The sequence below is a fragment of the Nelumbo nucifera genome, chromosome 1 (assembly GCF_055504915.1).
Source record: "Nelumbo nucifera cultivar China Antique chromosome 1, China Antique-T2T, whole genome shotgun sequence".
In the NCBI taxonomy this organism is placed as follows: domain Eukaryota; kingdom Viridiplantae; phylum Streptophyta; class Magnoliopsida; order Proteales; family Nelumbonaceae; genus Nelumbo; species Nelumbo nucifera.
This window is the reverse complement of record NC_142649.1, coordinates 7,027,916-7,054,725: the sequence shown is the minus strand read 5'-3', so window position 1 is coordinate 7,054,725 and position 26,810 is coordinate 7,027,916. Positions and strand designations below refer to the sequence as shown.

The following is a 26,810-nucleotide window of genomic DNA, read 5'->3' as shown; positions in this document are numbered from 1 at the left end:
ATCTAAAAGTCATGCATACCTTTAGGCTATGTTTGGTTTGAAGGAAAAAGTAGGGAAATGAAGGGAAGGTAGGGAAACCTATACAAGGCTGGTAAAGGTTTCCCTACCTTTCCCTTCATTTCCCTACCTTTTCCTTCAAATCAAGCATAGCCTTAAGATGCTCATAGTGGAATTTAGTTTACTAACACAAATATATCTTCAGTTTTGTGAACAAGTTATTGTTTTGGATTTGGGGCATATGTAGGTTAATTTGATATATTAAATTGAACATTATGGATGTATCTTTGTATAAACTTGGAATGTATAAATAGAAAAAGTAGATATAGGAATCAATTTAAGTCTTCTTCATTGCAAACCAGCTTAATAAATTATGAGTTAGATCTAAGAAATCTCATAAATGACACCAAGAAGTATCCAACAAAAAAATAATAACAATTAATAGCACCCAGAAGTTGGACATGTAGGGTTGCCAGAGCATCATTCCCCCAAGTTAGAAGCTTATACTATCAAATCAGCCTTATATATTAAGACATAGGATCTAAGAAATCTCATAAATAATGGTGTTCATTTGTATATGGTCTTTTTGTACAGTGAAATATCACACTCTTGTATACTTTCTTTTGACTTTTTAATACAAGTTTTACCTTACCTTCTAAAACACAAATGCATGTCAAGGGTTGATAATTGACATTTATAGTTGAAAGCAATTTGTATTGATCAACTGAAGACATTTTAGGTAGAATAGAAGTATTTTGTGAACTTATTATTAGTTTGTTTAATACTTGTTCTTTTTATTGTTCTTTATAAATTTTGATAAATCTTAGTGTTAACTATTTCAATCTTTATTGTTGATGAACAAAATCAAGAGACAAACGTCCCTACAATGGGCACTCTATGGATGATGTTGGAGGTTCATCCTCCCAAGCCCCCTAGGCCCTCCCAAAGATGATAGAGATTGGGCCGGGGAGGCATGGCTGCACTGTTTTGCCACTGCTTTGCCCCTCCTAGTGTACCTATTTTGTGTATTATGAGTATAGATCCTTTGGTCAATTGGGTTGTGTTTGGTTTGAAGGAAAAATTAGGGAAAAGAAGGAAAAGGTAGGAAATCTATACAAAGTTGTAAAGGCTTCCCTACCTTTCCCTTCCTTTCCCTACTTTTTCCTTCAAACCAAACATAGCCTTAGTGAAATGGATGGCAAAAATTGGTACAATTTGAAAGATAAATAGAATATGGATACAAATGGAAAAACAAAATAGTAAACTGCTTAGAACAAATAATGAAACTGAACTCTTCTTCATGATATAGGTTGTCTTTCGTACCATCAATGCTTTTACCTAAAACCTTTTGTGTTGATCAATACAGCTTTGAGAGAGAGAGAGAGAGAGAGAGAGATTTGTTTTCCTACTTGAAATGTTTGGGCTAATCAATAAAATTATTTTTTCTACATAAAACATTAAATTTGAAGCTTCAACAACACATTATTCATCAATTTGTATTGATTAACACCCAAAACGTTTCAGAAGGAAAGCAATAGCACCAAACACAACCATAGCCCAACCATATATAGATCATTCACAGGAATGTAATTTTTGTAATAATCTCAACTTTATTAACAAAATTATTAGTTCCCTAAATCCATGATCTTTCAATCTCAAATGAAGATAACGTAATTGTTGTGCCTGGTCCAGGTTCATGCTAACATAACCCATAATTATCAATAATGAAAGTTATGCATAGCTCCTGACATGCATCCTACCACCTCTTGACTTTCAGATTTAAACCCTAAATCCTAACCCTATACATTAAAATCTAAACTATAAACCTTTAAACCCTAATCCTAAATCTTAAACCCTATAATCCAAAGTCTAAACCATTAAACCCTAAAAACCCTAATCCTAAACATTAGACCCTAAAATCTAAATTCTAAACCTACCCTAAAGCCTAAACCCCTAAACCCTTGAATCCTAACCCTAAACCTTGAATTTATTGTATAAGATGTCTTTACAATGGGGTAGGAGCCAAGTATTTTCCAACCACATCTACAATGGAGACAATAAAGCAATTGATTACATAGCATCAGTTGATGATAGATCATGTAGATGAATGATCCACTTTCTTATGGGTAGGGTTGTGTGGGTAGATCTGGGCTCGGGGAAAAGGGATATAGAGGCCCATGGATCTTGGCCTTTAGTTTGAGGTTCATTATATGTACTAGATGTTGGGAAATGAGATCTCTGAAAATTGGAGGAGAAGCTCTGATGCGTATATGAAGACGTTGTCTTTAGAACGTTATTTGCCCCCACTCAGTTTCATTGAGTTTGCTGTTGGGTTATAGGCAAATCCATTCCCAAGATACAACAGAGCCTTGGGTGAGAATCTACAACCAACAAAGTTGAAGAGTCTCGGAAGAAACATTTTATGAGATAGTAGCAGGTCGGATTGAGAGAGAGAAAGTGATTTTCCAAATTGTGTGTGTGTGTGTGCAAATGCATGATTTGTACTCCTTAAATAATCTCTGAAGAGTCATGAAGGTGTTAGTTCAAAAAAGGCACCTTGAACAATCATAATTTCAAACAGTGATTGTTTAAAATGTAGTTAACAGCTGATAACTGTTAACTTTGAATTATGCTTCTTGATCACACCTGATCGAATTGTGACCGTTGATCACATCAATGATCAGCCTCGTACCAAAAGCCAAAGTTACCCTCGCGAGCAAAGTGGGCCTCTAAAGCGCCTCATTACACTGCACACATGCGTGCGTGTGCATTGCGTGATGGCAAACCTCCATATTCTCCTATTTATTTCTAAGGAGTGTAAATGAACTACTATTTAAATACTCAAAACAAGTCTTGTAGTTTTCCAATGTGAGACAAGTTAAAACTGGTTTTAGTAAGAGAAAAGGCTAATTTTCAAAACATATGTGTAGGTTTTTCTTGTCATGTAATTGGCCAATCAAACCCCCATTGGATTTAATCTATAATGAGATTAAAATCCAACACTAGAAAGGACCCAAACAGCATTATAGTTGTAAAGTGGGTTGGACCATTCGCGATTTAGCTTGGCCTAATATGACACGAGTCATGCCAAATATAGTTTGGTCATTGTAGCAACCGGGTTGTTCTAGGCTTGACCCAAACCTCTATGCTATGTTCTTATGTTTTGAGGCTCGGACTAATACAATATAATAAGAACATGTGGGTTATGCCAACATGACACACATTCCAAGCACAACACAACCTAGATAGTTGCCCAAAAAGGCATGGAATGAAAGATGGCATGTGTCTACCTACTCGAATGGATATAGTCGTTGGGGAACCCAATGGTTATGTTTTACTTTTGGTGGTTTAATGGTTTATAGTAATGCCTCCAACAAATATAAAAAGTTAGTTTGGCGGGGGGGGGGGGGTATTTGTGTATGTCATCTTTAGGGTGAGGAAGAATGGCTATAAATGCCTCCAAAATCTATATAACATTTAGTTTGGGGGCATCTTGGTAAAAGTGATAAATACATAACCCTCCCAACAACTATAAAATGTCTAGTTTTTAAGAATATTTTGATTAATTGAATTATTTTTCAACTCCTATAAACGCCCTTATCATCGCTCGGTCTCATTACATTGATTCTCATACTCTCGTATACACCCTCATACTCTCTTAATCTCTTGTTCCTTGTTAGTCCTTAGTTTTTAACTTTATTCAAATTTCAACATGGAAAGGACTTATTCAACTGTATCAAGTTAGTAAATTAAGAGGCTTAGAAGCTTCATTAGTTGAAATCAAGTTGGGATACCAAATAGGCAGACTAATTAAGTGGTAATTAATTTTCACTTTTTTAGGATTTTTAATATTTCATTTTTTTTAAATGATTGGTTCCTCTCAAAATCTTTTCCCTACAACTTGGATGATGTCCAATCATAATATGATAGCACTGATATGGGTGCCAATGGTATTATTGTTTATAAAGCCACTCCTACAATTACTGCTAGGGGTGGTAAGAGAAATACCGGTGAAGTTTGGACTATGTTTAATATAGAAAATGTTGAAGGAAAGGTAAAAGGAACAATCTGCACTATAGAAGTGATTTTAATTATAATAATAATAAAGGTGGCACTAACGATTTAGCTAGATACATGGCTAGTCATTTGAGAAAAAAATAATAATGAAAATCAAACACAAATTGGCTAGATACATGGCTAGTCATTTGAGAAAAAAATAATAACAAAAATCAAACACAAATTGGCTAGATATGGCTGGTCATTTTGAAGAACCTTTCTATTAGTTGAAGACCCTAGGCATAAATTTTTTTTGCAACAATCTCGAAATTCCCAATTTAAAAAAAAGTTTCTAAAATATATTAGAGACTTAGAGTAAATGCTTTATTTTTTTTATTCATATAACAAAACTAATTTCTACTTTATCAAATCTTAATTCTGAATTTGCATTTACATCTATTATTTGGACTTCCTAATATAATATTAGTTATAAATGTGTCATAGGGCATTTTATTGATAAATCATGATTTAACAAAAAAAAAGAGTTCATAAGATTTGAATAGCTACATACTAACTCAACAATTGCCACAAGTATTTTAAATACTTTACATACTTAAGGTATTGAAAATAAAGTTCTTTTCATATGTTTTGCTACTACTAGTAATAATTATTCAACTATAAATATTTTAAAATTTCAAATTAAAACCATTTTTTTAAATGAAAAAATTATTGCATATTAGATGTGCATGTCACATTTTAATTTTATGTGTACAAAAATCTTTAAATATTATTTTACCTTGTGTTTTAAAAATTAGAAAATGTTTCAAGAATTTAAATATTTATGCCATCAATATAGAATAAAATATAAAAAAATTGTATTAGATGCTCAATATATGTAGAATTCTACATAATATATGTTACATAGTTAATCAATTGTATATATTTTGCGGGTGTTTTATAAAATATAGAAATGATTAAAAACATTGATGATGCAATGGAAATTAAATTTAAGAAATAGTGGGAAATTATGTTTAATTTATATTGCTTAGCTACAATAGTAGACCATAGGATTAAAAAAGATGGTGTAGATGTTTTACTTGATATTATAACAAAAAAAGATGAAATAAAAAACTTATTATTTGAATTGTATAGTATATATGAATTACAAACATTAGGAAATAGAAGAATTTGTATAGACTCTACTACTAAAAGCACTAGTATTGGTAGTGGAATAGAGAAAGTTTGGTCATAGTAAATATAAGGCAATGATCAATTGCCACTTTATCAACAATTTTATTTACTGAACTTCATCTTTATTTATAAGCTAATTTAACATACTTCTCGCATATGAGGAATTACATAATTTTGACATTTTAGCCTGATAAAAATAACATGGAAATTTTTCTAGTGCTTGCCACCAGAGTTTTATCTAGGGATGGAAATTTTTCCCATTTCCGCAATCCCAATAGGGTGAAGGGGATTTCCCCCTCGCAAGGACTGGGATGGGGAAAAATCTTCATTCCCATTGGTAGGGACAAGGTGGGGATAGGGAGAGTATTCCCTGCCCACGGGGCCCCCAATTCCTATATATATATATTAATATTTTTAAAAATATGGTTGAGTATATTTAGATCTTTTTTATATGATTATAAAATATAAATATTTTGTTTTTAAAATTTTAAATAAAATAAAAACAAAAACAAAAACAAAATGACTGAGTTTTTTTGTCTATTTTGCTAAATGGTTTTTGTTATTTCCAAAATTCTGTCATTTTATATTTGGCAAAAAAAAGTAAACAAAAAAGGAATAGGCCCATGGCTCTACATGGTATGACACAAGCCCACTTAGACTTGGGTTGCGTGTTGTTTCGGGCTTCCCTTTTGATCAAGGTTTAAAATTTCGATATGATACACTCAATGCGGGGCATATCGTATTGTATCTTTGAACAACAGATACAGGATACGCATGGAAATCGGGTGTCTTGTCTTTGTTCATGCATATCGGACTGTATAGGGGGTGTATTGGTAGCATATCAACAAAAAAAAAAAACAATCAAAAACTGAAAAAAAAAAATAAGGGGGGAAAGCAAGCTTCTTTTCCTTGAAATAAGCCTTATTTTACCATCAAATGACTCTAAAACTCCAAACCTCATTCCTAGAGTGCTAAATTTGCAAAAAATAAGTGTGAATCATGAATCATTATGTTTTTTTTGAAGATTTTTCAAAATTTGAAAAAAATGTGGCAAAAATAGGTAATTTTTTTTATAATATCTTGTGATTTCTTTTTTTTCTTGAATGCTTAAATTTATGTTGATCTACATTTCTTACATTCAAAATCACAATTTTTTTGTGTTATCAATAGATTTATGGAAATTTCATGAAGATATTTGGGGAAAATATAAATGAACAAAAAAGTTGAAAATGTAATTTTTTGTCTACCTATAAAGACCAAATATGTTTTAGATCTATGGATTTATCTATCATATCCATAGAGCAATTGCAATTTCTTTAATTTTTTTTATTTTTAATATTTTTAGAATTAAAAAAGAAATAACAATTAATTATATTTTATAATTTGATCAAAACAATTGAATATATTATAATTCTATGGATGATCTATCACATCCATAGACCAATCGAAATTTCTTCTTTAATACATATTTTTTAATTTTTATATATTTAGAATTAAAAAATAAAAAATAAATAATTATATTTTATCATTTGATCACAATGATTGAATATATTATAATTGTATAGATCGTCTATCATATCCACAAAGCAATTGAAATTTCTTCTTTAATAACTATTTTTTCAATATGTTATATAATGTTTATTTATTTTTATAATTTTTGAAAATAAATAAATATTAATTATTAATTATATTTTCACTTAAAAGTTGTGCCAATGCATGTTTTAGGGTTGTATAGGAGAGTTGGGTTTTTCCATTCCATAAAACATTAAAACTTAAGAATTATAATTTATAAATTATAGTAAAGCATGGGATTTTTAATGAAATTATAGTTAACTACAATATATTTCTTTATAAAACCATTAAAAGATATTTATTGTTCTTTTAGTAATCGATTTACGGTTATCAAAAGATATTTAGTTAAATGCCTTTGTCGTATAGAAATCTTTTGGCTTTTCTATTATACTACTTCACTTATTTCTCAAATTTAGGAATTAACTATTGGATCTTAACTACAAACCCATTTGATAATTTGAAAAAAAAGAACAAATTGAAACTCTCACCCTTTTTTAGATTCATTGATCAAATTTGGTTCACTGAGATCTTTCATTTACATTTACACTTTTACATTGCACTGGACCTAGACTTCTAGGACAGATTCATTCAAATTTAACAAAATCTCAACCTGAGTTCACCCAAGTTGCACCCCAGATCTAAAAGTCATGCATACCTATAAGATGCTCATAATGGAATTTAGTTTACTAATACAAATATATCTTCAGTTTTGTGAACAAGTTATTGTTTTGGATTTGGGGCATATATAGATTTGATATATTAAATTGAACATTATAGATATATCTTTGTGTGAATTTGGAATGTATAAATAGAAAAAAGATAGGAACCCATTTTAAGTCTTCTTCATTGCAAACCAGCTTAATAAATTATGAGTTATATCTAAAAAGTCTCATGAATGACACCTAGAAGTATCCAACAAAAAAATAGTAATAATAATAATAGCACCCACAAGCTGGACATGTAAGGTTTCCAGAGCATCATTCCCCCAAGTTAGAAGCTTACACTGTCAAATCAACCTAATATATTAAGACTTAGATCTAAGAAATCTCATAAATAATGGTGCTCATTTGTACATGATCTTTTTGTACAGTGAAATATCAAACTTGTACACTTTCTTTTTACTTTTTAATACAAGTTTTACCTTACCTTCTAAAACACAAATGCATGTCTAGGGCTGGTAACTGACATTTATAGTTGAAAGCAATTTGTATTGATCAACTAGTGACATTTCAGGTAGAATAGATGTATCTTGTGAACTTATTATTAGTTTGTCTATTACTTGTTTTTTTTATTATGCTTTATAAATTTTGATAAATCTTACGATGCATTTGGTTTGAAGGAAAAAATAGGGAAAGGAAGGAAAAGGTATCGAAACCTTCATAAACCTTGTAGTGTTAACATTTTCAATCTTTATTGTTGCAGATGACTAATGAACAAAATCAAGAGACAAACATCCCTACAATGGGCATTCTAAGGATGATGTTGGGGGTTCATCCACCCAAGCCTCCTGGGCCTTCTAGTAGATGATAGGGACTGGGCTGAGGAGGCGTGGCTGCACTGTTTTGCCACTGCTTTGCCCTTCCTAGTGTACCTATTTTGTATATGAGTATAGATCCTTTGGTCCATTAGTGAAATAGATGGCAAACATTAGTACAATTTGAAGGATAAATGGAATATGGATACAAATAGAAAAACAAAATAGTAGAGTGGTTAGAACAAATTAGGAAACCAAACTCTTCTTCATGATATAGGTTGTCTTTAGTGCTATCGATGTTTTTACCTAAAACCTTTTGTGTTGATCAATACAACTTTGTGAGAGAGATACTTGTTTTCCTACTTGAAATTTTTGAGTTGATCAATAAAATTATTATTTCTACCTAAACATTAAATTTGATGCTTCAACTATAAACATGACAACACATTATTCACCAATTTGTATTGATTAACCCAAAATGTTTTAGGTGGAAAGCAATAGCACCAAACACAACCATAGTCTGATCATAGATCATTCACAATAATGTGATTTTTGCAATATTCTCAAATTTATTAACAAAATTATTGATTCTCTAAATCCATGATCTTTTGATCTCCAATGAAGATAGCATAATTGTTGTTCCTGGTCCAAGCTCATGCTAGCCTAACCCATAATTATCAATAATGAAAGTTATACATGACTCCTATCCCATTGGAGGACATGCATCCTACCACCTCTTGACTTTCAGATTTAAACCCTAAATCTTAACCACAAACACTAAAATCTAAACTATAAACCCCAACCCTAAACCTTAAACCCTATAACCTAAAGTCTAAACCATTAAACCCTAAAACCCTAATTCTAAACCTACCCTAAAGACTAAACCCCTAAACCCTTGAATCCTAACCCTAAACCTTAAATTTATTGTTTTAAGATGTCTTTACTTGAATCCATGTCCTCCAATGGGGTAGGAGCCAAGTATTTTTCAACATCTATATAACAATTAGTTTGGGGGCGTCTTGGTAAAGTGATAAATACTTTTTCTAAAAGACCAAAATAACCCTCTCAACAACTATAAAATGACTACTTTTAAGAGTATTTTGGTTAATTGAATTATTTTCAACTCCTATAAATGCCCTTACCGTCTCTCATTCTCATTACACTAATTCTCATACTCTCGTATACTCTTTCATACACCCCCATACTCTCTTAATCTCTTGAATCTTGATACTTATTAGTCCCTAGTTCTCAACTTTATTCAAGTTTCAACATGGAGAGGACTTATTCAACTGTATCAAGTTAGTAAATTAAGAGGCATAGAAGCTTTATGAGTTGAAATAAAGTTGGGATACCAAATCGACAAACCAATTAAGTGATAATTAATTATCACTTTTTTAGGATTTTAATATTTCAAAATTTTTAAAATGATTGGTTCCTCTCAAAATCCTTTCCCTACAACTTGGATGATGTCTAGTCATAATATGATAGCATTGATATGGGTGCCAATGGTATTATTGTTTATAAAGCCACTCCTATTATTAGTGCTAGGGGTGGTAAGAGAAATACCGATGAAGTTTGGACTATGCTTAATATAGAAAATATTGAAGGAAAGGGAAAATGAACAATCTGCAAAAAAAATTATAGATGTGATTATAATTATGATAATAAAAAAGGTAGCACTAACGATTTGGTTAGATACATGGCTAGTCATTTGATAAAAAAAATAATAATGAAAATCAAACACAAATTGGCTAGATACATGGCTAGTCATTTTGAAGAACCTTTTTATTAGTTGAAATCCCTATGCATAAAAAATTTTTACAACAATCTATAAATTCCTAGTTTAAAAAAGTTTCTAAAAATATATTATAGACTTAGAGCAGATGCTTTAATTTTTTTTATTCATATAACAAAACTAATTTCTACTTTATCAAATCTTAATTCTAAATTTGCATTTATATCTATTATTTGGACTTCCAAATATAATATTAGTTATAAATGTGTCATAGGGAATTTTATTGATAACTCATGATTTTACAAAAAAAAAAGGTTCATAAGACTTGAATAGCTACATACTAGTTCAACAATTGCCGCAAGTATTTTAAATACTTTTCATACTTAAGGTATTGAAAATAAAGTTATTTCCATCAGTTTTGTTAATACTAGTAATAATGATTCAACTATAAATATTTTAAAATTTCAATTAAAACTATTTTTTTTTAAATGGAAAATTATTGCATATTAGATGTGCATGTCACAATTTAATATTGTGTACAAAAATCTTTAAATATTATCTTACCTCATGTTTTAAAAATTAGAAAATGTTAAAAGAATTTAAATATTTATGCCATCAATATAGAATAAAATATAAAAAAATGTATTAGATGCTCAATATATATGGAATTCTACATAATATATGTTACATAGTTAATCAATTGTATATATTTCGTGGGTGTTTTGTAAAATGTAGAAATGATTAAAAACATTGATGATGCAATGGAAATTAAATTTAAGAAATAGTGGGAAAATATGTCTATTTTATATTGTTTAGCTACAATATTAGATTGTAGGATTAAAAAAGATGGTGTAGATGTTTTACTTGATATTAGAACAAAAAAAAAAGATGAAGTAAAAAACTTATTATTTGAATTGTATAATATATATGAATTACAAACATTAGTAAATAGAAGAATTGTATAGACTCCACTACTAAAAGCACTAGTGTTGGTAGTGGAATAGAGAAAGTTTGGTTATAGTAAATATAAGGTAATGATCAATTGCCACTTCATCAACAATTTCATTTACTTAATATCATTTTTATTTATAAGCTAATTTAACATACTTCTCACATATGAGGAATTACATAATTTGACATTTTTGCCTTGTAAAAATAACATGGAAATTTAGTTAGTGCTTGCCATTGTGGCATGCGATCTACCAACTCGTCTAATATCCAGAGTTTTATCTAGAGATGACAATTTTCCCCATTTCTACAATCCCAACGGGGTGAAGGGGATGATTTCCCCCTTGCAAGGATGGGGATGGGGATATTTTCATTCCCATTGGCAGAGACAAGGCGTGGACGGGGAGAGTATTCTTTGCTCATGGGACCCCAATTCCTATATATTAGTATTTTTTAAAAATACGGTTGAGTATATTTAGATCTTTTTTATATGATTATAAAATTTAACTATTTTATTTTTAAAATTTTAAATAAAATAAAAACAAAAACAAAAACAAAAACAAAAACAAAATGATTAATATCATAAAAAATCATAGGGAGTGGGGATCCTCATGGGAATGGGGATGGGGATAGGGAAAACCCTTGTCCTTGCCATCGGGGATGGGGACGGGGACAATGATAAGGATTTTCACTAGGATGAGGATGGGGAGTGGCTCCTTGTCCCTACCTCGTCACATGTTGCCATTCATAGTTCAATCAAAGTCTTGTTTTAGTACAAGTACCAAGGTATTAAACGATAAGAAAAGTATAAATGATGAAAATTTGGAAATATACATGTGTTTGAAGGATTGGATAAATGCAAATAACAAATTGCAAATTCAAGGACATGACATTTCAATCGGTCAAGATCAAAGAGATGGAGGAGGTGGAATTTGAAGAAAATACTAAAGTCAATATTTTTTGAATATTCAATTATTGTACAACATTTTTAAATCTATTACAAATTTTGTTTTTCAAATTTATTTAAAAGTTATTTGTGATTTTTTTTAACTTCCATTGTAAATTTTATTTTTGATTTTATTATACTATTTTGTTTAAATTTCACTGATTTTTTCAATTTAATTTTAATACTTCATATATCAATTGTATTCATTAAATTCAAATGAAATATTTTTTTTTGGAATTTTCTTTTGAGTTTTTTTGTCTATTTTGATAAATGGTTTTTGTTATTTCCAAAATTTTGTCATTTTATATTTGGCAAAAAAAAGTAAACAAAAAAGGAGCAGGCCATTGGTTCTACACGGCATGACACAGATCCACTTAGACTTGGGTTGTGTGTTGGTTCGGGCTTCCCTTTTGATCAAGGTTTAAAAATTCAATACAATAAACTCAATATGGGGCATATTGTATTATATCTTTCAAAAACAGATATAGGATACACATGGAAATCGGGTGTGTCGTCTTTTTTCATGTGTATTAGTAGTGTATCAACGAAAAAGATACGACCAAAAAAATGAAAAAGAAAGGGGGAAAGCAAATTGCTTTTCCATGAAATAAGCCTTCTTTCACCCTCAAACGACTCTACAACTCCAAACCTCATTCCTAGAGTGCTAGATTTGCTAAAATTTGCAAGAAACAAGTGTGAATTGTTAATTTTTTTTTTGAAGATTTTTCAAATTTTGAAAAAATATGGCAAAAATAGGTATTTTTTTTTAATTTTTTATAATATCTTGCGATTTCTTTTTTTTCTTGAATGTTTAAATTTATGTTGGTCTACATTTCTTACATTCAAAATCATAATTTTTTTTTTGTGTTATCTGTAGATTTATGAAAATTTCATGAAGATATTTAGGGAAAATATAAATTAACAAAAATTTGAAATTATAATTTTTCTCTGCCTATAAAGATTAAATATGTTTTAGATCTATGGGTTTATCTATCATATCCATAGAGCAATTGAAATTTATTCTTTAATATTTTTTTTTTATTTTTTATATTTCACAATTAAAAATAAATAATAATTAATTATATTTTATCTTTTGATCACAACAATTGGATATACTATAATTATATGGATGATTTATCATATCCACAAATCAATTGAAATTTCTTCTTTAATAACTATTTTTTTTTTAATTTTTATATCTTTAGAATTAAAAAGTAAATAATTAATTAATTATATTTTATCATTTTATCACAATGATTGAATATATTATAATTCTATGAATCATCTATCATATATACAAAGCAATTGAAAATTCTTCTTTAATAACTATTTTTTTGAATATATTATATAATGTTTATTTATTTTTTATAATTTTGTAAATAAATAATTATTAATTATATTTTCATTTAAAAGTTGTGCCAATGCATGTTTTATGGTTGGATAGGAGAGTTGGGTTTTCCCATTCCATAAAACATTAAAACTTAGGAATTATAATTTATAAATTATAGTTAAGCATGGGATTTTTAATGAAATTATAGTTAACTACAATATATTTCTTCATAAAACCATTAACATATATTATTTTAATGTATATACACCTCATTGAGGTTTTATATTTAGTTTTATTGATGCATTTTTATGATTTATTAAAGTATTTATAGTGTTTCCAAGAGTATCTATGCGTATCTTAGTTTTTCTCCGATACATGTGCATCCAAGGCGTATCCTGATACGTCTCTTAAAATTACCTTTCTGATACACTTACTGTTTCCGATACTTTAAACCTTGCTTTTAATGGATTCTGGTGCAATGTGGACAGGCCACAAAAAGGCCCGACACGACCAACATTCCACTTCTAGATGGCATTTTGATGGGCTAGTAATGATCATTCCAGAGTTAACCACTTCTGGACCCGTCCAGAATTCGGCCCGGCCCACTATTATAGTGAGGAAACGGGGGGAGGGTCAATATGGGAAGTTAGATTAGAGATAAGGATAAAATCGGAAAATAAAATTAGGGTTTAGGGGTCATGAGCCACTCAGGGATATAAGTATACTACAGCAGCCTTAGGGTTTGGGACCTCTAAACTTCCTGAGACTTAGGTGCTTCTCAGTCTCACAGTCATCTCCTTCTCTGAAATTCGGAGAAAAATGGTACCTAATCTTATCCGCTTTTGATGTGTTACATTCTTTACAATTGGTTCTATAATCTGTTCTGTGATCGTGCATCTTCAATTTGTATTTTTTGATAATCCTGGATTTAGAATTAGGTTTAAGGTTTCGTCGTGTTTTTTATGCGCTGTATGTATAAATGATTGAATATGTTGAGTTGAGTTGAGTTGAGTTAGTTGTTTCGTCGTCGCCATTTTTGATTCTTGATTATGTGTTTTGATGGAGAATAGGAGAAGAGGGACTATAGGGATTGCATGGATTTGAGTTATATTGCAAGAGCTTTAGAATCCTTTTGTCTTCCTTTAAAAGTCTCTGGGCAGTTTTAGAAAGGGCATTTAAATGAACCTCATATTTAGTTTTATACTTGGTTTCTATCTTTCCGGTTGGTCGTGTTTAGCTCTGTTGCATGAGAATGATGTTCCCTGGAGTTGGAAGTCTTGCAATTGTTGTTTACCGGTTAGGAAATCTCAAATAGGTATAGATTGTTGGTAATAAAGTTGTCCTAAGACTTGCTAGAAGTTCATAGCTTTGTAAGATGCTCACTACTGTGTTCAAATTATCATTAAATGTTTGTAATGCATTATGTGCTTAAGACTGGGGGATTCTATTTTTCTAATTGTCATTTCAAGTATGGATTGTTTTCCAATGTTTTTCACTGGTTGGATTTTTGTCAATCCATTTGTGTCTATTTTTGTGTGTGGTTTGGAAGTTTCGGTAGGTGGCACTTGGTGCTCTTCAGATTGAGACATGTAACTCTGATCATTAAGCTTGCATACATTTTATAACTTGCTTTACATTCGACATTGTCTCATTTTTTTGTGAGGAATATGATGATGTGGCTCCTACCTTAGATGAAATGAAATGGAGGTAGGAGTCTAGGAGGAGAGTTATTAGTTTGGGAGTGAAGTGGTATGCGAGGTGATGTGCTCCCCAGTTTGAATGAGAAAGAATTGTGGTAGGGGAAAGGTGATGCAAATATGGGATCAGTTTTTGCACTGCAAAATTTGCATTGGTAGTGAGTGCAAAAGTACAAGTTTTGTATCAAGTAAGAGAGCAAATCCTGGTCACAAGCAAATAGTTGCAAAACTGAACTGGGTGCAAAATTTGTATCTGGTTGAGATTTGCACTGCAAACAAACAACACATAAAGAATTCTTCAGGTGATGGGGCTGTTTTACAAATATTTTTCAGTTGACTGAGAATTCTGTTTCTGTTACACAGCCAAAGCAGATCCACGAGATCAAGGATTTCCTTCTGACTGCGAGAAGGAAAGATGCACGCTCTGTCAAAATCAAGAGAAGCAAAGATGTGGTTAAGTTCAAGGTCCGCTGCTCCAAGTACCTCTACACACTGTGTGTGTTTGACTCAGAGAAGGCTGATAAGTTGAAGCAGTCTCTTCCCCCAGGTTAGTTGCACTTGTTTTGGTTGGATTATGGTCGTTCTGCTTTAATATACTGTAAAGCGTAAACATCATTCTTCTATTTGTTAATGGTAAGTCAATGGTAAACTACAGAGCGTTTGGTTAAGTTCTTCACTTGCTCTTGTAGACATGACTATGGTTTTGTAATTTTAGGATACCTATTGAATCCTTGATATGTTCGTATATTGTAAAAACTGATATAATATTGCTGTGGTATGCATGATCTTGTTTTTGCCTTTTTTGGCTTGTTATATGATTTGAATATATTTGGTATGGAAACTCTACCGTCTGATGCTTTAAATATTACAACTTTACTGCCGGTACTTTATAAGCTTATAATTAGCTTGGAGAAAACACGGTAAATGACTGATTTGCCCTGATACGCATTACTGGATCTGTTTCTCATTGTTGTAAGATGAATTGGTTATGTAACCAATTTAGCCAGTTACATTGGGACCTCTACTCTTTGTGCAATTATACAAGGTTGTTAGTCTAGGTTCAGACTTCAATGCATCGGTTTTAGGGTAATTTTAAAATACAAGGTTTCCAACTTATAAGAGTTGGGTAATTTTAATTATGTTGTATGTTAATGACTACTCTGACATTATTGAATTATCAAACCAAAAGATGAAAAATTCGATAAACAGGCTATTTTTTTTATTGAAACTTTGAGCCTTGGTTGATTAACAAGATGACAAGATAATCACAAGCATGTATTCATGCAGTTGTAGTGCGTAATTCTGTTCTTGGTTGTCGTTCTTTATAGACTTCTAGTTATTTATTTATTTTCTTTTGCAGGTTTGAGTGTTCAAGACCTGTGAATTGGTAGTAGCGGACCTGAGCACATTTTTACGAGCAATAGTGAATAGGAATTTATCCGCTTTAGTTTTAGTGTGGAGAATTTTTAATTTCTACTCTTGAAGTTTGACAATATTATTTTTGGGCGATTTTTTGCCTTCATTTTGGTAAGAATATCGACTTTGCTGCGGCAGTTTTTTTAATTGCTTGCTCATTGGTACTTCACACTCCATCTCTGCACTCATTGTTGCTTGACTTGTGTTTACGTAATGTTTGCAATTGAAAAGAAATCCCTAATAATTTGACTATAGTTCAGTTAATCCGAAGCATTTTGTTTTAATCAACTCTTGGTCCATGATAAGAAAGCTTTCTGTTGCAAGTTAGGCTAAAGGGCAGACCCTAAATGGCCATGTGTTGATGCAGCGTGTAATTAATTACCTAAATGTACTCATAATTTAACATTGGATATAGTACTGAACAGATCAGAATGGTGGTAGGAGGGTGGAGGTTGATGAGCACCAATGATATCTTCAACGTCTGCTAATTTTTTCAATTCCCTAATTGTATAAGGGGGGAATTAATCTGTTGTGAGTTTAAGGAAATCTGTGAATTGTAAGGAATTTCCAATAAAACTGTTTCTTTGTTAACAGAAGGGTCCTTTTTATCACATTAAACTAGTTGGGGGATGGCCTCAGAACGCTCAGTCGCTCAGATGCATCTGCAGGAATCGTTCGTTCTGACTTATGATTCCCAAGGTGGTTGTACATTCAAGGAGCAAGTGAACAAGACCAACCTTTCACGGTTTTAAGATTAATGTTTTCCATTAGGCAAATTGGATGTTCTACTAGGAGCTTTTATCCAGGTTTAAGAAGTCGTATAACAAAAGAAATTCGATGCCACATCTGCAATCGGTTTTGAGAAACGCTGGGCCATCCTGAGATGTGATAATTTGAGCTTCTCCCAATGAATTGAAATCGATAGTTAATACACAGAAATTTAGGTGATGTTTGGAACGGAGGATGATTCCTCTTTGTGGATTTTTCAGAAATTGGTGATTTCGGGAATTGGGGATTTTTGAAAATCCATCGAAAATTGTTGTTTGGTATTATTTTTGCCATGTAAGCCAATTTTTGAAAAATTGGCATTTAATTTATTTGATACTGATTTTCAAGGACAAATTATTTTTGTACTAGAGTTAATATTCATTGTTATGATTGACATGGGCAATGGGTTTCCATCAAAAATCAAGGATCTTAACCATTCATTCCTGGAAAACGGTTTCCTGCCTCGGCCTCACACACTTTGCACACAGCTTTCACACTTCTCTCGTCTAGGAGAAGGACTCTTGGTTAGTTGGTGATACTAAAATCAAGACCTAGCTTGCATATTTATCATTGAAGTATCAAACAAAATCTCATTTGTACCTTTAGGCTCCATTGGCTTTTATCCAAGTGTTGATACAAGTGAGAAGATGGGTATTATTTGAAAAAATAAATTCTTCATAAACCTAGATAAATCTGAAAAAATAACATAAATTTTTTGGTCAATGACAATCAAATCGGACTAACTATTCCTGCTTCAAAATCCAAAAAAAAAAACAAACCCTTAATATAAGTATAGATATAAACATATAGGGATATAGATTTCAACCAAAAGACTTGTTATATTAGATAAATAGAAAGTAAATGCATATGTGGTTCAAATTTGCCCAAAATAGACTGAGACCTCCCTGCCATCTCCTATTAAATACTTTCTTTTCTGGCTTCGGCGATGAAGAGAGAGAGAGAGAGAGAGAGAGAGAGAGAGAGAGATAGAGAAGAGATAGAGATGGAACCATCAAAGAAGGTTTTGGCGTTGATGATGGTGTGCATGGTTATGTTGGAAACTGGGGAAAGTTTATTCACGGCTTGCCCACGGGACTGCTATTACAAATGCATAAATTTTGAAAGACAATAGGTAAACAGAAAAAACGTTGCGAGCCATGAATCTTGCTTGGTGTTCATCCTATTGCGCTGCCTTCTCCTGCGTTGGCCATACCATGAAATAAAACCAAACAATTTAAACTCAAAAATATTCATAGTATCTCTCTTAATCCATGAAATATCTCTTGATTTTCTCTTAGTAAATGTATATGCCAGAACAGCATTTCCATTATATTTCTCAATTGCCATGTTAGATGGCATCTCTATTCATGACATGTAATGATGAAGCCCTCCAGTTTACAAACTAAAAATGATGGTTATGATTTTTCTTTAATAAAAATAATAAATAAAAAATTTTATAAAATTATCATATAATTTTTATCCTCTCTAAATTACTTAAAAGCCATTTAATTGCAATAATAAAATTGTACATGATGAAAAACATTCTCTAGGTTTCTTTTCACTTGCTCATCACCTCCACTCTAACAACCCATTTTTTCTGCTGTTAATTACTGTCCTCAAGACAAGACATTTTTCATCATCTATAAATTACGTTACATTGAAAATTACCAAAATATATGTAAATTAAGTAAAATTACTTATTTTAGTAAATTAAAAATAAAATTTACAAATATCATAATGAAGAGAATATGTATATAAGTAAATATATAAATTGACTATAAAAAATTAGTTGTATCCAAAAATGTATAAATAAATAATAAATAAATTCAGTTTGTTGTACACATGAACAAACTAGGAAATATGCAAATTAAGTATATGCATTCCTTTATTTAGGAAAAGAAGGTTATGACCTTGATACCAACTAAAAATAAAATTTCAAAAAAATAGGGTTATTTTCTTTTCTAGTAAAACTAAATTAACATATTAAAAATAAAAAAATAGATAAAAGAGAATAATACATAGGGCTCATCCAAATATTATACCAAGCCAATCTGGCCTAAAAATAAGAGGTGAAAAAGGCCAACGAAAATACTACCCCCATTTAAATTAGAGAGAAAAAATGAGAGTAGGGACGACAATGGGGTGGGTTTAGTTGGTGATACTAAAATCAAGACCTAACTTGCATATTTATCATTGAAGTATCAAACAAAATCTCATTTGTACCTTTAGGCTCCATTGGCTTTTATCCAAGTGTTGATACAAGTGAGAAAGTTACTTATTCACTCACTTGGGAGATGGGTATTATTTGAAAAAAATAAATTTTTCATAAACCTAGATAAATATGTAAAAAGAACATAAATTTTTTGGTCAATGACAATCAAATCGGACTAACTTTTCCTGCTCTCAAAATCCAAAAAAGAACAAACCCTTAATATAAGTATAGATATAAACAGATAGGGATAGAGATTTCAACCAAAAGACTTGTTATATTAGATAAATAGAAAGTAAATGCATATGTGGTTCAAATTGGTCCCATAAAATGAGGTGATACCAATGAAATCCACGTCGTAGATTCCACCAAATTTGCCCAAAATAGACTGAGACCTCCCTGCCATCTCCTATTAAATGCTTTCTTTTCTGGCTTCGGCGATGAAGAGAGAGTGAGAGAGAGAAAGAGAGAAGAGATAGAGATGGGACTATCAAAGAAGGTTTTGGCGTTGATGATGGTGTGCATGGTTATGTTGGAAACTGGGGAAAGTTTATTCACGGCTTGCCCACGAGACTGCTATTACAAATGCGTAAATTTTGAAAGGCAGCAGGTAAACAGAAAAACATTGCGAGCCATGAATCTTGCTTGGTGTTCATCCTATTGTGCTGCCTTCTCCTGCGTTGGCCATACCGTCAGTCTTCACAAAGCCTTTGCACCAGGTGATGAAACTTATATAACTACCATCAAAGTTTTCAAATCGCTGTTGACCCAGATGGTTGGACTGTTTGGACCGAAAACTGTTTAGACAATTAGTTTCATTTTACCCCAAACTTGGCCCCTGGCCCAAATTGTCCAATGACCCGTTGATCGACGGTTAAACTGTCGACCTGCTCAAGCCGTTCAATGGTTTTTGGCCGTTTTTTATTTTAATTAATTTTTTAAATTCTTTTGTCAGAATGGGCTATCCATTCAAACTAGATGGTTGAACCGTCAACCAAAAAAACTGTGAATGGTTTTGATTCTGAGTCAGTTTTTAAAACATTGGCTACCATCTATGTCCAACTTCAATGCCTTTTGAATGGATCTAGGGATTAGTGCCTTAGATTTGATGACTAAGATGTAAAATTGATGAAATATATACCCTATAGTTATATATATATTATTAACATTTAAAAACGAAAAAAATTGAAATTTGGATAGTTTGCAAATAAAACAAAACAATTTAAACTCAAAAATATTCATAGTATCTCTCTTAATCCATGAAATATCTCTTGATTTTCTCTTAGTAAATGTATATGCCAGAACAGCATTTCCATTATATTTCTCAATTGCCATGTTAGATGGCATCTCTATTCATGACATGTAATGATGAAGCCCTCCAGTTTACAAACTTAAAATGATGGTTATGATTTTTCTTTAATAAAAATAATAAATAAAAAATTTTATAAAATTATCATATAATTTTTATCCTCTCTAAATTACTTAAAGGCCATTTAATTGCAATAATAAAATTGTACATGATGAAAAACATTCTCTAGGTTTCTTTTTACATGCTCATCACCTCCACTCTAACAACCCCTTTCAAGACATTTTTCATCATTTATAAATTACGTTACATTGAGAAATACCAAAATATATGTAAATTAAGTAAAAATACTTATTTTAGTAAATGAAAAATAAAATTTACAAATATCATAATGAAGAGAATATGTATATAAAGTAAATATATAATTGACTTTAAAAAATTAGTTGTATCCAAAAATGTATAAATAAATTCAGTTTGTTGTACATATGAACAAACTAGGAAATATGCAAATTAAGTATATGCATTCCTTTATTTAGGAAAAGAAGATTATGACCTTGATACCAACTAAAAATAAAATTTCAAAAAAATAGGGTTATTTTCTTTTCTAGTAAAACTAAATTGTCATATTAAAAATAAAAAAAAATAGAGAAAAGAGAATAATACATAGGCCTCATCCAAATACTATACCAAGCCAATCTGGCCTAAAAATAAGAGGGGAAAAAGGCCAACGAAAATACTACCCCCATCTAAATTAGAGAGAAAAAAATGAGAGTAGGGACGACAATGGGATGGGTTTAGTTGGTGATACTAAAATCAAGACCTAACTTGCATATTTATCATTGAAGTATCAAACAAAATCTCATTTGTACCTTTAGGCTCCATTGGCTTTTATCCAAGTGTTGATACAAGTGAGAAAGTTACTTATTCACTCACCTGGGAGATGGGTATTATTTGAAAAAAAATAAATTCTTCATAAACCTAGATAAATATGAAAAAAGAACATAAATTTTTTGGTCAATGACAATCAAATCGGATTAACTTTTTCTGCTCTCAAAATCCAAAATAGAACAAACCCTTAATATAAGTATAGATATAAACAAATAGGGATAGAGATTTCAACCAAAAGACTTGTTATATTAGATAAATAGAAAGTAAATGCATATGTGGTTCAAATTGGTCCCATAAAATGAGGTGATACCAATGAAATCCACGTCGTAGATTCCACCAAATTTGCCCAAAAATAGACTGAGACCTCCTTGCCATCTCCTATTAAATGCTTTCTTTTCTGGCTTCGGCGATGAAGAGAGAGTGAGAGAGAGAAAGAGAGAAGAGATAGAGATGGGACTATCAAAGAAGGTTTTGGCGTTGATGATGGTGTGCATGGTTATGTTGGAAACTGGGGAAAGTTTATTCACGGCTTGCCCACGAGACTGCTATTACAAATGCGTAAATTTTGAAAGGCAGCAGGTAAACAGAAAAACATTGCGAGCCATGAATCTTGCTTGGTGTTCCTCCTATTGCTCTGCCTTCTCCTGCGTTGGCCATACCGTCAGTCTTCACAAAGCCTTTGCACCAGGTGATGAAACTTATATAACTACCATCAAAGTTTTCAAATCGCTGTTGACCCAAATGGTTGGACTGTTTGGACCGAAAACTGTTTAGACAATTAGTTTCATTTTACCCCAAACTTGGCCCCTGGCCCAAATTGTCCAATGACCCGTTGATCGACGGTTAAACTGTCGACCTGTTCAAGCCGTTCAATGATTTTCGGCCATTTTTTATTTTAATTAATTTTTTAAATTCTTTTGTCAGAATGGGCTGTCCATTCAAACTAGATGGTTGAACCATCAACCAAAAAAAATAGTAATGGTTTTGATTCTGAGTCAGTTTTTAAAACATTGGCTACCATCTATGTCCAACTTCAATGCCTTTTGAATGGATCAAGGGATTAGTGCCTTAGATTTGATGACTAAGATGTAAAATTGATGAAATATATACCTATAGTTATATATATATTATTAAAATTTAAAAACGAAAAAAATTGAAATTTGATTGTTTGCAAATAAAACAAAACAATTTAAACTCAAAAATATTCATAGTATCTCTCTTAATCCATGAAATATCTCTTGATTTTCTCTTAGTAAATGTATATGCCAGAACAACATTTCCATTATATTTCTCAATTGCCATGTTAGATGGCATCTCTATTCATGATATGTAATGATGAAGCCCTCCAGTTTACAAACTAAAAATGATGGTTATGATTTTTCTTTAATAAAAATAATAAATAAAAAATTTTATAAAATTATCATATAATTTTTATCCTCTCTAAATTAATTAAAAGCCATTTAATTGCAAGACATTTTTCATCATCTATAAATTACGTTACATTGAAAATTACCAAAATATATGTAAATTAAGTAAAATTACTTATTTTAGTAAATGAAAAATAAAATTTACAAATATCATAATGAAGAGAATATGTATATAAAGTAAATATATAAATTGACTCTAAAAAATTAGTTGTATCCAAAAATGTATAAATAAATAATAAATAAATTAGTTTGTTGTACATATGAACAAACTAGGAAATATGCAAATTAAGTATATGCATTCCTTTATTTAGGAAAAGAAGATTATGACCTTGATACCAACTAAAAATAAAATTTCGAAAAAATAGGGTTATTTTCTTTTCTAGTAAAACTAAATTGTCATATTAAAAATAAAAAAAAATAGATAAAAGAGAATAATACATAGGGCTCATCCAAATACTATACCAAGCCAATTTGGCCTAAAAATAAGAGGTGAAAAAGGCCAACGAAAATACTACCCCCATCTAAATTAGAGAGAAAAAAATGAGAGTAGAGACGAAAATACTACCCCCATCTAGACCCTACCACATGAAAATTCAACCCCCCGACCCTATGCTCCCTACATTGGAGGGTGGAGTGGGTCAAGTTGGTAAGTTGGGTATAGAACCTGCATCTAATTTCCTACTATTTCCTGTTATAATAACCAGTAAACGAGTAAAATAAAATGAATGAGCATAAAAAGTTCTAATTATTTGATTAAAACGTGTAAAAGCCACAAACTATAAATTAATCCTTTACATATAATTCAAAATATTGTTAAATTCAATATCTAATGCATAAGTTCACATGCCTTCCAACAATATATAGGTTCGGGAGAGTTGAGTTTTAGCCTAAAATCATACCCTACCCGTACTTATAAAAATCCCAAAACCCATACCCACCCCAAAATCTGTTTTCATGGAATGGATCCCACCCCATTGAGGCGGGTAGCCACTAGGTAGAATAGAAATTTCCATCCCTAAATGAAACTATACAATTTGAGTAATCTGTCTGTATTAATTCACCTTATGTATGACTTTGTCAAGATGCCCATCAAAGTCTACAAGGGGCCAACACAACTTTAAGCCTATTCCCCGAATAGAAGCTAAAGAGATATTAGACTACAATGCCAAGGTCCTCTCCCACAACGTAGCGGATGGAACCAAAGTCCTCCAATACACCAGGAGCCTCCGATAACATGTCACTAGCCAAAGTACTTAGAGCCTTGGGAGGCCTTCAACATTGATTGAGGTGTTTTGACAGAGCCACTTCAGAGAAGCTATCTAAAATAGTTTCACTAGATAGTTGATTTCACAATTCATGAAGATGAAAGTGTATTATTGGTTCTTTGGGTTTTTCATCAAACATGGCTTCACAGTTTTCTATGTGTGGTCTACATTGTAATTAGGGGTGCTCATGGTTCAGTAATTGAACCACTGGCCTATTTTTGAAACCGAACCAGTATGACCGGTTTTTGAAAACTGGTAACTGAAACCAAATCTTAGCCGATTGATTAACTGGTTGACTGGTTCAGTTAACCGTTGATTTGGTTTGTTGGTTCGCTGATTTTTTTTTATATTTGTAAAATATATTATAAAAATATAAATATATATAATATTATATTTTAAATAATAAACAATATATTATATATTACAAACATATATAATGCACATTTATTAATTTATAATATATAGAAAAAATAAAATATATAGAAGTATATATATATTGATCGATTCAATTAATCGGATTTTCAATTTGCTTTAGGTCGATTTTTTGGTCCGGTTGGATTTTTCTTACTCACCCCTACTTTCAATGCTAGAAGCCATTGCATGAAACTTCTCCCAAACAGGCACTCAAATTTTCCTTCACCTAGTATGATGGCAATTCTTCTTTTGAACCTTGTTTAAATGTGATACTAGAAACCCCAGCCTCCCTCAACTAAGATTTCAATCTACTATTGCCCAAAGCCCTGGAGACCAGTTCCCCATTCAACCCCTTAAAACGTTTTATCCTCAACAAGCTTGGCAATAGATTATTTTAAAACAACAAACCTTTGTTGTTTTAATAAATGAGATTATTCTCGCTTGTGAGACTAATTTCTTAGGAGAATGTACTTTTTCTACTACACATAATATCATTATTTATTAAACTTTGTTTATTTTAAATTTTATAACTTTTTACTTGATAATCAATGAGATTTATAGTATTAGTTTGTTAAGGTATGCATATATGTACATATCAATGTTTCCTTGGAACATTCCGATGGTTTATACATCCCATTTTTATAGTGAAATTACATTTCACATAAAAACCAAACTATTAAAATACATTTTTCTTATGTATAGATTTATTAAATTCACATATTTGTAACATAAATTTGAATTTTTATAGTGTATCCATGTGTATCTTAATTTTTCCATTGTATCTATATATATCCAAAGCATATCCAAAATCCAAATATATATTTTTTAATTGCACCTTCAATATTCTCTGCATTTTTAAATACTATGAACCTTGCACCCAATTTTATATCACATAAGTCAAATGTAATGCCCCTCTTAAAAGGAAATAATGTATTATATGTATGTATGTATGTATGTATGTATGTATGTATGTATGTATGTATGTATGTATGTATGTATGTATGTATGTATGTATGCATGTATGTATGTATATATGTATGTATGTATGTCAGCTTGAAGTGTGTTTTGATTTTGTGCTCCTTGTTTTATAGGTAGTGCACCACCTCTATCATCCACCGACATAGAAGCATTCATTGTGGGAGAGATTCCAAAAGTTGGTAATATGATTGAAAACACAGATATATTGTAACTTATTTTGTTAGCTTAATTTTCCTTCATTCTTTAAAATGATGAGAAACAAGCCTCTTCTATTAGATCTGATATTTCTTAGTGTAAACAAATACTTTAAGGGATAATCTATGATTCTAGAAATACATTTGACCAATCAAAAGCCTCCATGAATTTTGATGAAAAACAAACCCGATAGCGTACCATTTTTATGATGCTAGTTGATTGGTTATAAGTTCTTCCGATATCAAATCTTTCTGACATCATAGTCCAAATATTTAAAAGTAATATTTTTTTATTGTGGCATTTATAATTGATGACCTTCCATCTATAGGAACACAACTCTCGCCTTCTCCAAATGAGATGTCAAAAAAGATGCGCTGAAGGACAATTCAACAGTATTTGGACATTTTTTTATCAACAAGGGCTCTCTCTACTCTTACATTTAAATTGTAAATATCTTTAAAGATTTTATTTTCCCTTGTTCATCTATTAGGCTTCGTGTATATGAAGGCAGGCAGTTCAATTTTGCATTGCCATTTGTACATGTTTTCTTTGTTTGTAGTGGCATACAAATGGATGTAAATTTGTGCAATTGTTTTAATTTCTTTTTCTTCTTCTTTCTTCCTTTCTTTATTTTTCGTAAATATGAATTTTACTAAACAAAGAACCATCACAGTCTCGATACATGGAGAAACAAATGAAGTGGTGCCAAGGAGATGAATCAGTAATCCATTCTCCTTCACAATGGCACCCAGGTCTAGCAAAATAATGAGCAAAATCATTTTCCTTGCTGTTAGACCTGTTCATGGGCCAGGCTTCAGGCAAGACTTTACACTGTTTTGGGCTTGTGCTTCGGGCCAGGCCCATTAGAAATTATTTCAATAAACCAATATCTCACCTTTTTAGCATTAGAAATGATTTCACAAGGCTGCATTTGGAAACGATGCAAATGGAGTGTAAATCCCGATTCCGAGTAAATTTGCATTCTTGTTCACTTTTACCTGTGTTTGACAACATTATATTTATGCATTGATAAATGATAGACCAATGCATATTTACAT

At 31.2% G+C, this 26,810-nt stretch overlaps 2 protein-coding genes across 3 annotated transcripts; both read left to right on the top strand.

Moving 5' to 3' along the window:
* Positions 1 to 13,872: 13,872 nt before the first annotated feature.
* Positions 13,873 to 16,471, top strand: LOC104587012 (large ribosomal subunit protein eL38z/eL38y). Its single transcript, XM_010244437.2, has 3 exons — positions 13,873 to 14,011; positions 15,250 to 15,433; positions 16,247 to 16,471. The coding sequence occupies exons 1-3, from the start codon at positions 14,009 to 14,011 to the stop codon at positions 16,267 to 16,269; spliced, it is 210 nt and encodes a 69-aa protein (XP_010242739.1). The 5' UTR covers positions 13,873 to 14,008; the 3' UTR covers positions 16,270 to 16,471.
* Positions 16,472 to 19,705: 3,234 nt separating this feature from the next.
* On the top strand, positions 19,706 to 26,341 carry LOC148802869 (uncharacterized). Of its 2 annotated transcripts, none has more exons than XM_088887100.1 (3): positions 19,706 to 19,998; positions 25,671 to 25,736; positions 26,081 to 26,341. In XM_088887100.1, the coding sequence occupies exons 1-3, from the start codon at positions 19,761 to 19,763 to the stop codon at positions 26,128 to 26,130; spliced, it is 354 nt and encodes a 117-aa protein (XP_088743226.1). In that variant the 5' UTR covers positions 19,706 to 19,760; the 3' UTR covers positions 26,131 to 26,341. The 2 variants fall into 2 exon arrangements, with proteins under 2 accessions (XP_088743226.1, XP_088743222.1); XM_088887096.1 differs by lacking the exon at positions 19,706 to 19,998 and adding an exon at positions 21,868 to 22,161.
* The last annotated feature ends 469 nt before the right edge of the window (positions 26,342 to 26,810 follow it).

Coding starts and splice junctions, on each gene's coding strand:
- LOC148802869 (XM_088887100.1), top strand. CDS start 19,761: ATGGGACTATCAAAGAAGGTTTTGGCGTTGATGATGGTGTGCATGGTT. Junction 19,999..25,670: donor TCACAAAGCCTTTGCACCAG/GTGATGAAACTT, acceptor CTTGTTTTATAG/GTAGTGCACCACCTCTATCA. Junction 25,737..26,080: donor GGGAGAGATTCCAAAAGTTG/GTAATATGATTG, acceptor TTCCATCTATAG/GAACACAACTCTCGCCTTCT.
- LOC104587012 (XM_010244437.2), top strand. Junction 15,434..16,246: donor GAAGCAGTCTCTTCCCCCAG/GTTAGTTGCACT, acceptor TTTCTTTTGCAG/GTTTGAGTGTTCAAGACCTG.